This window comes from Candoia aspera, chromosome 2 (assembly GCF_035149785.1).
Source record: "Candoia aspera isolate rCanAsp1 chromosome 2, rCanAsp1.hap2, whole genome shotgun sequence".
NCBI classification, from domain to species: Eukaryota; Metazoa; Chordata; class Lepidosauria; order Squamata; family Boidae; genus Candoia; species Candoia aspera.
In genome coordinates, this window is record NC_086154.1 from 80,315,159 (window position 1) to 80,328,001 (window position 12,843).

The following is a 12,843-nucleotide window of genomic DNA, read 5'->3' on the forward strand; positions in this document are numbered from 1 at the left end:
GGGCAAAATACATGTAAGTTCCTTCTAAAGAATAAAGCTAGGGTACTTTCAGACTTGAACTGAAAACCTAAATATGGAGTTAAGTTTGTAATGGAAGATGAATTTCTCCATTTTTCTAAATTCAGTGATATTAAAGTAATCTGGCCCAGCAGGTTGAAGTAAGTGCAAAGTTATTATTGTATTACATTTCCTTTCCGCTCTTTTTCTGAGCTTAAGAAACTGAAAGGACAAAATACCATAAATACCATTATCTCAAAAACAAGGAGAAACTTCTTTATATTACACTCAGTTGCTGGTAACAATACTCTGCATAACAGTTACAAAGGTTCAGCATTTTTAACATCTTTATGAACAAACCAAATGGTATCACTGTCAACCAGAATTAATTTGAGACTTTCCCAAGAGCTGCTATAATCTACTATTCTGTTTCTCAAAGGGAGCGAGCATATCCACTGCGACGAACAGATTCATATATGAAAGACCTATGTGTGCTACTGGACAGTTTTCTTTGTTATTTTATGCCAATTGTCAAGCTTTGAACTGAAGACTTTGTGTTGAAGTTCAATGGGGGAAACTGCTGGAGAGAATGTAGGTACAACGTCACTCAGCTACATGTATGGCTTGTGATCTGTGCTTGTAGAATCAGAGCATAATGATATAAAGATAGGTATGTCATGTCCCCAAAAGGGCTTTGTCTTCAACAATAATACTTACTGTATCTGTAATATAATCTGGATACCTCTGGATATAAACAAGCTTTATTATTTTTAAGATGCGTACTTTCACAATTCCCAATTCTCCACTTTTTTATTATAAAGTACAACTGGGATTTCACCTTGGTCAGTTTAAATAATATGGTTAATATTAAATGACTTAGTAATACTCAGCATGAGCTGTGGTAACACTGATTCTGTACCAGCAATCCCTACATCTTTTGAAAACCAGCTACAAAACGTGAAGCTTCTTCAACAAGACCCTCAAATTCAGCAAAGGGCATTGCTGGTACTTGCAGAGGACAAAATGCCCCAATTATATGACAAATATTTAACGTTCTTCATATTTTTCTAGCAAGAGTTTGAAAAAAACATGTTTATCATTATATAAAGCCATCTATTCCAAGGTGGTAAATAAATAGTAATTAAGAACTACAAACACTTATATTTTAAAGAGGGCAGATACAAAAATTTCACACTCATGAGGCCCAAAAAGATGAATCTGAGGTTTTTCCTCCTTTTCTTAAGGACAAGAGCAAGAGAGAAAGAGTGAATAGTCAGTGTTCTGGTAAACTGCCAAAGATCTCTAAATTACAGTATAGGAATGAAGAGGGATTTAGGATCTCTGTCATACGATGCAATAGGAGGAGGGAAGTAAAATGAAATAATGATTGATTTCTAGAGAGTAAGGCAGGGGAAAGCTGAGAAGAAAATGCAAAATAAGAAAAAGAGAGAAGCAAATATCAGGTTGTAAAGTATGATTTTCTTATAAGATATAAATTAGATCAAATAAGAAAGAAGTTCCTTGTTCCTTTTGATAAAAGCAATTAAAGTTTCAGGTGTACTCAGACTTCTTGACAGTCTTACAATAATTTTGCGTTTAATCTTTCTGAAAGGAAGAAGTAAGAACTAATTTCAAGGCTACAATCATTTCAAGCTGATGCTCATGTAAGGCCTATCATGTACCTCAAAATGCACTTTGGAGTATAGTTATTTATTACTTTCTGATATGCTTATACAATTCAAAGTTTAAAACATAATATTAAATATAAATATACTGCAAATTCATCAACCAAAATATCTTAAAATGTGTATGAAAGAGATTTTCAAATTTTGGAAAGATTTATCCCAGCACTGCAATATTTCAATGGCATATCCTCTGAAATACTTGTGCTGAACAACAGATGTCAGATTTTGTAAAGGTAAAGATGCATGAATCTGAACAATGGGAAGGAAGAAAGAATATTGAAATAACAAGGCATAAAGACTTAATACACACAATAGAGCAATGGGTTTAAATAAATGCAAAATTGTAACATTATGAAATCTGATTGCTAATTTATTAACATTAGAAGAGCAGCAGGTTTATAATGTTGCACACATTTATCGTAAGGAGTTTCACAAACCACAAGATGAAAAGGCAAAATATGCAAACAATAACATTCAAGATTATAAACATATCTCCCTGATCTAAAATATGCTATGGATACATTGTGGATATATTTAACATCTCGCCAACTGAAAATTGGCAAGTATACTTTTCTAAAAACAATCATGTTATTAAGCTCATGTTCCTTGATTTTTGCAAAGTAACCATTTATACTGGAAGGAAATGAGATTTTGTCCTTTGTTTTCCTACTCTAGGCAATCAAGAAGAAATAACTATTAATTCTCTGTGACATCTTCCACCTCCCCCTTTAGGAACTTAGTATTTAGTATTGTAATATAAAAATACAAAAGTGTTGTATTATAAAATACAAATAATCTAAAGGAAGTTCTCACTAAGTTATGCTTTAGTGAGAAGTAAGTTATTCAAGACTCTTTGATGTACAAAGAGTCTTGTTTGTACATCCCGATGGTCCTAGAACAGGACCCACTACATACTATTGTGTCAGGATAGCAAAAAGATTGAAATGAATTGGTCACTGCATCATTAAATATGCCTTCAAGATGTAGAGTACATAATGTTTTTGTTACTTTATACAAAGATGGAAAGAAACTGAACATAGTCCCTAAATTCTCACACATAATAGATTGGAGCTTATTCTGCAACTAGCATGGCTGAATTTCATAAATACTGCCAAACTCCATAAACATGGAAATAGCATTTCAGATGTGCTCAGTGCAAATACATTAGGAAAGGAATTTATGGTGACTTACTGGAATTCCTATGTGTTTTGGCAGGCTCACTTCAATAATGGCAATGGTTGAACTACCTGTAGCTAAACTTTCACAGAAGCTTCTAATGCTGATACACCGAGCCATACATGGCTTCTGAAGATACTTGGCTTAATCTGTGGGGACTGGGCATCTCTCAAAGAACTTCAGTGCAGATCATCCCTGGCACATCTCATGGTAACAACATTTAGTCATTCCTTTTCCATTCCTGAGCATTAGGATTTTATTCCTTATTTTTCAAGGAAATCTTTTAACTATGGAGTTTCTCTGAAGTTCAGGCGTCTGTGTATGTGTTAGTTATCCATTAACAGATATGTGTAAATGTGTGGTCTGTGTTTTTGAAATCTTCAAGCAACACTCAGAATGTGGAGTCCTTGGTGCTCTCTGAGCCTTGTTGTTTTCTTGCAGCCATTTAATTGCCAGACTAGGCAACATCTTCAGTGCGAAAAGGGAGTGGGCCTTGCTCTCAGTTTATATACAGAGAACACCAAGGACTCCACAGTTCAACCCTGAGCTACAAATATTTGCTTCGATTGGTAACACATGGAATAAATCAGCTGTCAATAAAAACATTTTATTCGAGCTTAAATTGGGCTAATTTCAAGAACTTTAAAATAAATAAAATCACTATGATTTGCATATAATTTTGATTTTATTAATAAGTGGATTCCAATTTGTCATCATAAACCTGTTTTATCTTAAACTTGGAAGTAGTTAGAAAAAACTATTGCAGGGTTAATAAAATGCATGCTGTTGTTCAGGTGCATGCATTAATGATGATGCAGAATGTTAAAAGTTGCATAACTTTGCTTAAAGTCTTAGTTGCATTAATCTCTGCACTTACCCCAAACTCCTCCACCTCTTCTTCCTGTAAGCAAGAGCCATATACAATGAAGCATGTATTTAAAAAAGAAAGCAAAGGGGAGAAAAATCACAGTTGAGAGTCAGAAAGGAAAAGGATGTAGACAGGAAAAATAAATGAAAATTTCAATCAGGTAAAAACATTTCTCAAATCAGTGAAACAATTATTTCAATGGAATAGAGAGACAAAACTGGTTAGAATACACGGTGAACACAGAAACACATAGACCCAACGAGTTGGGGTTTAAAAAAACCATGTTTAGGGAACAGGACAACAGGAAGAGGAGCCTCCAGTTAAACTTGCATTAGTTTTCTAGAATTAGTCCCTTTTTCATCTATTTTCATATGTAGAAAGTTGAACTATATCTCAAAGGTAATGAACATTAACTATCTATTTTGTTTAGCATAATTTTAGACATAACAGTTGTATTTTTTAAATATACTGGGTTACATATTTAAAGAAAAAAATGGTTTAACTTAGACATGCTGGGTTATTTTCTAGGTTGTGCAACATAGAATCCTAATCTAAAATTTCATACATTGCAATATACCAAACATAAAAAAAAAAGATTTACTAGCTATATTATCATTCAGACCTTAATGCAAGTATTGAGAATTAACAGAACATATATGTTTGCTTTCCATTCACATTTCTGTAAGTGTTAACAATGAAATTAAACAAAAAATAAACATGCAAATACAAACATACAACTATTTATGTCCCAGACTTTTCTATTTCAAATTCCATACCTTTGTCTGAACATCACAGCAGGATCCATGTTAGCAGAAGTCATTCGGATAACCTGACGTATCTCTTTAGCAATCATTCTCAGTTTCTCAAAATTTACCAAACCTTCCACCTTTGAATCATTTCCTGTATAATTAAAATATGTGAGAAAAGCATTTAAGACTTTTCAAAATACTTCTGAGGCTGACAAGTTATTTCTTTTATATGCTACAGCTCATTATTACATATTAACAGTCTTGAATACAAGCAAGAAGTCGCAAGAAGCTTTAAGTCAAGGGAGAGGTGCCAGTCTTACCCCCAAAATATCCACATCCAATTTTTTTTTAAACACCAGCTGCTGACAGCAAAAATGACATGTAACAGTAGATCTGAACTCCCTTTGAATTTTCAATAATAAAAGGGATGTGAAACTGATAGCAAAGAAGTTATCTTAATTTCCACCCCTGCTTCTTAGTTTGGGAAAGGGTATTTATTTTTCCCTCACTTTTCAACATTTTCAGTCTGAGAATCAATTCTTAAATCCAGATACAAAAGATGGACATTTTTTTCATTATACACAGAAATACACACCTCATTCCCCATAATATTTGGAAGCTAGGTTATCAGGTGGAAAGGAAGGTAATATTCCTTTATTATAAATGTTGTATATAAAGTGAGATCCTAGCAGCAGCATAGTATGGAACATTGCATCTGATAAGTATTTCTCTTCAGATATTCACAAAAAACAAACAATCGTCTTTTACATATAATCATCATTTATCCCTTTTCTCTCATCCCTCACCCTTTTAACATTAATACATACATGCATAGATATATACACAGATACATACATACCTACAAAAATAAAAAATCCTTTATTGCTTGCTACTGGGTTATCTATAGATAACACCTCTGTTTTGTGAGCTGCACTGATCGTCACTTTGCTTCCTGATGCAATTCAAGGTACTGGTTATTATCCATAAAGCCCTACATGGCATAGGGCCTGGTTACTTGAGGGACTGCCTGTTCCCCGTAACATCTGCCTGGCCAATTCAATCCTGCAGGATTGGAACACTCCAGGTTCCTTTGAATAAACAATGTCATCTCTCAGGTCTCCAGAAGTGCACCTTCTTTATAGCAGTACCTGTCCTCTGGAACGAGGTTCCCCATGAGAGCTGGATGGCCCCCACTCTACTATGGTTTAGAAGAGCCATGAAGACCTGGCACTTCACCCAGTCCTTTGACGAGGGAGAGTGAGACCCCTCATTTCATCATGCCTGCCATTTTTTAAAATTATTTTACATTACTTATTATGTTTTATTGTAGTTTTTTGTTCGTTGTTGTGAGCTGCCCAGAGTTGTTGAGAGTCAGGCGGCATACAAGTTTAAAAAATAATAACAGCAACAACATCTGCCTATCCCAGGTCCTCGGGAAGGACTCAATAGGTGGATAAAAATGCCAAATCCAGTCTAAACGTCTGGCTAACTGCGATCAACCATAATAATATATTCTACAGGTATGGTAGGCCTCTACTCATAGTGGAAAGGTGGAAATTTATTTTTGGTGGGCCATAGGGCTTTAAAAGAAAAATAGCTGAATACATTCTAGTTAGCTGTTTTTAAATATCAGTTGAATACTATAAAGCTCAGAAAATTTTATCTTTTTTTGTGTGTCCAGACTTGCCTTCATGCAGAAATGTAATATCTTTCTTGACAACTGGAAATAATGGAATAATTGGAGGCTGCATGCTCTGACTACTAAGGATGTTGCGATACTTTGCCATGTTCCTAGATGGATCAAAAAGATCCTGAAGATCTCTAAGGTGTTTTTCGTATTTGCTTGGTAACTTTTCCCATGTACCTCTGAGTCGAGCCACTGGTGCCAGATTAAGACCACTGCAAGAAATTATTTAATAGTTATTATTGTGAGTATTAAAGATTAATGTACTTTTTAAAAAATGTATACCTTTAAAACAGAGCAAATTTTTAACAAATGCCAGCAATTCCTCCCTACAATTTTTAGGGAAGAGTATTTCCTAGAAAACTACTTACAGGAATCTCTCTGGGCTTGTAGAAAACTATTTCTTGCACATCAGCATCTTGATTAGATATCGTATAGCAATTGAAATGTGGTGTAGCGCCAGCATAACTATCATTCTCCTTTCTCCTTACATCTCTGTACTCGAGTATAGATTTCTACTTCAGGCTGCAGTTAACATTACATTGGAGGTGATAAACCACAACTAAAGTTATCTTGGATTAAGCAAAAACTCTGGTTAGCCTTAACTGAGATAAAAACTCCTGCCAATGTATTATTATTATTTTGTCCCTTCAAGTCAGTCTTGACTCCTGGTGACTGCCTGGACAAGTCCCTACAGTTTTGTTGGCAAGGTTTTTCAGAAGTGGTTTGCCATTGCCATCTTCTTCCTAGGGCTGAGAGGGACTGGCCCAAGGTCACCCAGCTGGCTTTGTGCCTAAAGCAGGATTAGAACTCATGCACTCCCAGTTTCTAGCCTGGTGCCTTAACCACTGGACCAAACTGACTCTCCTGCCGATGTATACCTTATGATCAAAAATAGTGGTGAGAATTTGTGTCCCAAAGGAAGATGACAGGGACAACAATATACAAAGTTGTGGCTTGTGATCTCTGGAATACTTAATCATATTAAAACATTGCCACTATTTCTCTATAAATGATTTCTACCAAAACAAAAACTAAGAAGGTCTGATCGTTAACATTTTCAAATGTAAAGATTATTTTGAGTCAAGCTCAACTTCTCATGATTATATGGACATGTCCATTTTCTAGGCAATGATGTGGAAGTTGTTCTGGGATTTCTTCCCCCAGTTTTCCAGTTTAGCCCACAGCCCCACTACTGCATTTCCTGGTGATCTCCCACCGAAGTACTAACCAACCAACTCTGCTTTTCAAGATCAGCCAAGGTTGGCTCAATATTGCCACCTGCTGGGGTTATTACTGTTTGAGAAGATCAAACAAAAACTGTTATGGGCCAGCAAATGGATGTACATATGTCTACTCAATACATCTAAGTATCCACTGCTAAATTTTAAAAAAATCTAAAACTTCACAAATAAATATGTACTAAGCTGTCAAGTTCATCTTATGTTTGCCAGTAACTTTTTAGTTTCTTTGATAAAGTCTATGATCTTCAAATCTCAAAAGTACTCCACTTATATTTCAGTTTCCTGCTACTCTGTTATTTTTCAAAAGAAAATAACCAACCTAATAACAGCAAACATAGAGTTGAAATTCTTGCATTCTCTGCAATGGAGAGCAATTTTTATGAAATGTTTTACAATCTTCATCCTTTTCAGCTGATTTGCTTCAGATAGAATTTCTGTAGCAACCCAAAATGTCTCTTGATTAATAACATCCTCAAATTGTTTCAGGTTAGTATTTCCTGTTTTAGATTCAAGCTTATATAAATCATCGATATACTCAGTAGGCTCAATGTTTCGAAACAATTCAAAGTCTCTCATTGAGAGCTGAGTAGCCACTTCAATAGTACTCAGCTGTAAAAGTGAGATTTGGCTCTCTCTTAGCAATTCTTGAGCATCTTCATCTGAGCACAAAGTCTCCGTTTCCATATTATTTTTCAAATAATACCTAAAAGCACAGTGAGAGAAGCATATATGATTTAGTACAGAGTTAACAACTTTGCAGAATTCTAGTCTCACGTAATAAAGAAACTAATTTACAAAAGGGATTTTCCACTGAAGGAACTGTATCTGTGAGACAAAATATTCCCTTTTCACCCTGCTGCCCTCTGTATCTCTTCAAAATCACTATGGAGGTTAGAAGCAGGTTTGTGGAATGAAGGGAAGGATAGGAGAAAAGTTCATTAATACAAACCAAGAGGTTCAATTTCACCCCAAACCCTTAGTTCTATTGAATTATTTTTGCACCATTACTCTTCATCACCAGTCGTGAGGCTTTTATATAAATTACTGATATAAAATATGGTTGCCTTTCCACAAAAACGTTGCTATCTGCACTACTTTTCCACAGCTACATCTATGCTCTGAAAGTTGCTTCTAAAGTAGTCTTTTCATTTTCCCAGAAACTACATTCCTTTTCAGAAGGCATTAATGTATAATCTTAGGTGGTTACAGCTCGGTTAGGTCAATATTTTTATCTGTGATGTAGTATTTCTCAGCGGCTATTTTGTGGTGGTGGTTTAAAGTTCTATGTTGTGAGCTATCTGTATTTTAATTATGAAATATCTGTTATGCAACACTTCATTTTTACTTTTCTTATTTAACATAATCTGGCAATTATGTATCATATCAAAGGCAATAAAATCTGTTCACAGTAAGAAATGCTAACTCTTCAGTATTCTTTCTTGTCTATCTCAATTATAAAATAAACTATTTACCTCCCATTGAGCTGAATTCGGTCTGCTAACTTTGAGAACTGGTCAGGAAGCCTTCTCTGTTTGATGACTCCTTCAGTGCTCACAGAAACTTCACACAGAGAATAGGTCTCTGGGGTTCCTGCCAAATTGAACTCATGTACTGCATGGCTTACAACTTCTTTTGCTGTAGTGTCTTTGCTGATGATAATGTAACAACTCTGTTGATCAGCTTTGAAGACTCTTATAACCTGATCAGGAATGTCTGAGTTCAAAACAAAAAAGAAATAACATGTTATTTCCCTTCAGTGGATAAAATATTGTTTCTATTTTTAATTATACATATTTTTTGGCTTTTATAGAAAATTGACTTGCAATAAAACATATTTCCCATAAACATGTATTTATTATTTTGTTCTTGGATAAAGCAACAGGACCTTACATTGTACACTGTGTGCACAATTATTAGGCAAGTGAGTATTTTGACCATATCATCATTTTTATGCATATTTTCCACCTCCAAGCTGTATAAACCTGAATGCTTATTGGATATAAGCATATCAGGTGATGTGTATTTGTGTAATGAGGGAGGGTGTGGCCTAAGGAGATCAACACCCTATATCAAGGTGTGCATAATTATTAGGCAGCTTCTTTTCCTCAGGCAAAATGGGCCAAAAAGGAAATTTAACTGACTGTGAAAAGTCAAAGATTGTAAAAAGTCTGTCAGAGGGATGCAGCACACTTGAAATTGCTAAGATATTGGGGCATGACCACAAAACCATCAAACGGTTTGTTGCAAAGAGTCAACAGGGTCGCAAGAAACGTGTTGAGAAAAAAAGACGCAAATTAACTGCCAAAGATTTGAGAAGAATCAAACGTGAAGCTATCAGGAACCCATTATCCTCCAGTGCTGTCATATTCCAGAACTGCAACCTACCTGGAGTGCCCAGAAGTACAAAGTGTTCAGTGCTCAGAGACATGGCCAAGGTAAGGAAGGCTGAAACTCGACCACCACTGAACAAGACACATAAGTTGAAATGGCAAGATTGGGCCAAGAAATATCTGAAGACAGATTTTTCAAAGGTTTTATGGACTGATGAGATGTGAGTGACTCTTGACGGACCAGATGGATGGGCCCGTGGCTGGATCAGTAACGGCCAAAGAGCTCCACTTTGACTCAGACGCCAGCAAGGTGGAGGTAGGGTACCGGTATGGGCTGGTATGATTAAAGATGAGCTAGTTGGGCCTTTTCGGGTTGAAGATGGACTCAAAATCAACTCCCAAACCTACTGCCAGTTTTTAGAAGACACTTTCTTCAAGCAGTGGTACAGGAAAAAGTCTGCATCTTTCAGGAAGACCATGATGATTATGCAGGACAATGCTCCATCGCATGCATCAAAGTACTCCACTGCGTGGCTAGCCAGTAAAGGCCTCAAAAATGAAAGAATAATGACATGGCCCCCTTCCTCACCTGACCTAAACCCTATTGAGAACTTGCAGGCCCTTCTCAAACGGGAGATTTACAGTGAAGGAAAATAGTACACCTCTCTGAACAGTGTCTGGGAGGCTGTGGTTGCTGCTGCACAAAAAGTTGATCAACAGATCAAGAAACTGACAGACTCCATGAATGGAAGGCTTATGACTGTTATTGCAAAGAAGGGTGGCTATATTGGTCACTGATTTTTTGTTTGAAATGTCAGAAATGTTCCCTTGTAAATTTTGAGTTGTTTGTTTATTATTCTCACTTTAACAGATGAAAATAAACGAGATGGAATTTTCGTTTTTCATTTAGTTGCATAATAATTCTGCACACTAATAGTTGCCCAATAATTGTGCACACATAGATATGCTTCTAAGAAAGCCAAAACCTCACTTTTACTTTCTTAAATATTCAGGTTTGAGGTTTATTAACATTTTGGATTGACCGAGACCACTGTAGTTGTTCAATAATGAAATTCATCCTCAAAAATACAACTTGCCTAATAATTGTGCACGCAGTGTATGTCATTTCTCTGAGATTTAAACCCCTTTAAAAAGCCTTTTAAAAGCCTGTAACTATTCTGGATGTTTTGATCCTCTTAATGGCTATCAACTAGGTTACTGTTTATCTGATACTATGCTTTATAATGCTACCAAGGAAAGAACTGCAATTGTTAACCTGATGTGGCTTATGAGAAGAAATAAGTGTCTCATAAATCAATAAAGCTTACTAAACTTCAAGTATAGTGTATTGATTGCTTTTTCCTTATGGATAATTCATGCTTTGTTAAACAGCATTGTTACGTGATATATGTTCTGGTTTGGAAAATCCAAATGAGAGGGCAATGATACATAATTTAAATGGACTGATCTTTATTTTCTTCTAATATTTCTATCCTGAACACAAATGCATATGCAAACACTCTGCAAATGATTAGATTTATAAAATAGCCTTTACAGAATGAAACACAAGAGGCAGGCATGACTCCATCTCAGAACCTGATTCAAACATGCAGAGAAAACACAAGGTTGAAAACTTTTCACTGTATTCTTTCAGCTGCAGATTGGGAAGAAGAGAGAATTGTATTCATTCTCTCTATTCATATAAAATAATTTCCCTACATACAAAAAAACAATTACTTAGAAGAATAGTCTAAAAATCTTTCCTGACATGGTAGCTTTTTTAAAACACACACACATGGAGCAACACTGTTGTCTATCACCTGAAATAGTTTAGTCCGTGAAGCCTTTAATATGCTAATATTAAAATATTCACATTTTAAAAAAATACCCCACCCATCATAATTTCACTGATTGGAATACTTACAGTAAAAGCCAACTGCTGCAGAATGAAAAAAAGGGGGAAAGTCAGAATCTAGATGTTATGCCACGAATAAAAACATTTAAATAATTCCCTGTATTAAGAATCTAAACATTCTAAACATATATATTTAGAAGTCACACTCTCCTGGTTTCTAGCCTGGTGCCTTAAATAATATACCAAACTGGCTCTCTTATACACACATAAAACCATACCATAAATGGTGCTGAAGCAATATACAGAAACACAAGCAATAGCCTCAGCCTTTTTATCTCTCTCAGACACATAATAAACTTGCCAGGAAATAATATGATATAAATCTGTTTAGAACTATATCTGATCTAAAACAGTTTAGATCAGATATAATGAGACAAGAACAAACTGATAAACACTTAGGAATGAGTTTAGATGGCAACTCACAAGCTTACAAACCTTTATAAAAGTAAAATTACTGAATAGCCTCTAGAGCAGAAATTATCTAATGCATGTATCTGGCTATAAACTAATAATTACAAATTAAAATGAATGGTTCATTTGTCTGTTTCAGGAAAAGGGTTCCCCACCCCCAAGTTGTATAGCAGTGTTTCTTAAACTTTTTTCTCTCAGGACCCCTTCCTACTTTTAAAAATTATGGAGGACTCCAAAAGAGCTTTTGTTTGTATGGGTTGTTTATCAATATTTACCTCATTAAAAATTAAAATTGATGCATTTGCTGCCACTGCCACTTCTCACAATTACTGGATGGGGTTTTAATATTGTATTATTTTTCAACATAGGCTGGCAAATAATTTTGATTTCGTGGACCCGAGACGGTCTTGGGAGAACCCCAAGGGTCCTAGGACCACACTTTAAGAAACACTGCTGTACAGCACGAGCAGGATACCTGTAGCCCTCTGATACTGGTAAAGCAGAACTTCCAGTAATGAATGATAAGGCATGATAGACCAGCAGCATCTAGCAGGCCACAGGTTCTTCCTTTCCAGATTAGGCATTTTGTGACACAATGCACTTGCTTTTAACAAAACATTTTACATAATTTAGTTGGTTATGGGTACCAGTGGACACCTAATACTCAGTGTATCATATTCTTCAGATTCTACAAGTTATATACAGAGCACCGAAAGTCAGGTCCCAGAGACAACTAATTATGTAAATTACATTAAATGTTCAAATTGGTTGCCATTTTCTTCTA

General features: G+C 35.5%; 1 protein-coding gene across 2 annotated transcripts in view; it reads right to left on the minus strand.

Annotated features, from left to right (window-relative positions):
- RAPGEF6 (Rap guanine nucleotide exchange factor 6) overlaps window positions 1-12,843 on the minus strand; it is a 171,051-nt gene that overhangs the window by 24,863 nt on the left and 133,345 nt on the right. Inside the window, exons 18-23 of one of the 2 annotated variants that reach the window (XM_063292322.1) lie at window positions 11,658-11,672; window positions 8,876-9,116; window positions 7,723-8,106; window positions 6,163-6,374; window positions 4,503-4,626; window positions 3,736-3,759 (exon numbers count right to left, since the gene is read on the minus strand). In XM_063292322.1, coding sequence (XP_063148392.1) covers window positions 3,736-3,759; window positions 4,503-4,626; window positions 6,163-6,374; window positions 7,723-8,106; window positions 8,876-9,116; window positions 11,658-11,672 — 1,000 coding nt within the window. Of the gene's footprint in view, window positions 1-3,735; window positions 3,760-4,502; window positions 4,627-6,162; window positions 6,375-7,722; window positions 8,107-8,871; window positions 9,117-11,657; window positions 11,673-12,843 lie in introns of those variants that run through there. The other variant, XM_063292321.1, reaches the window with a different exon arrangement.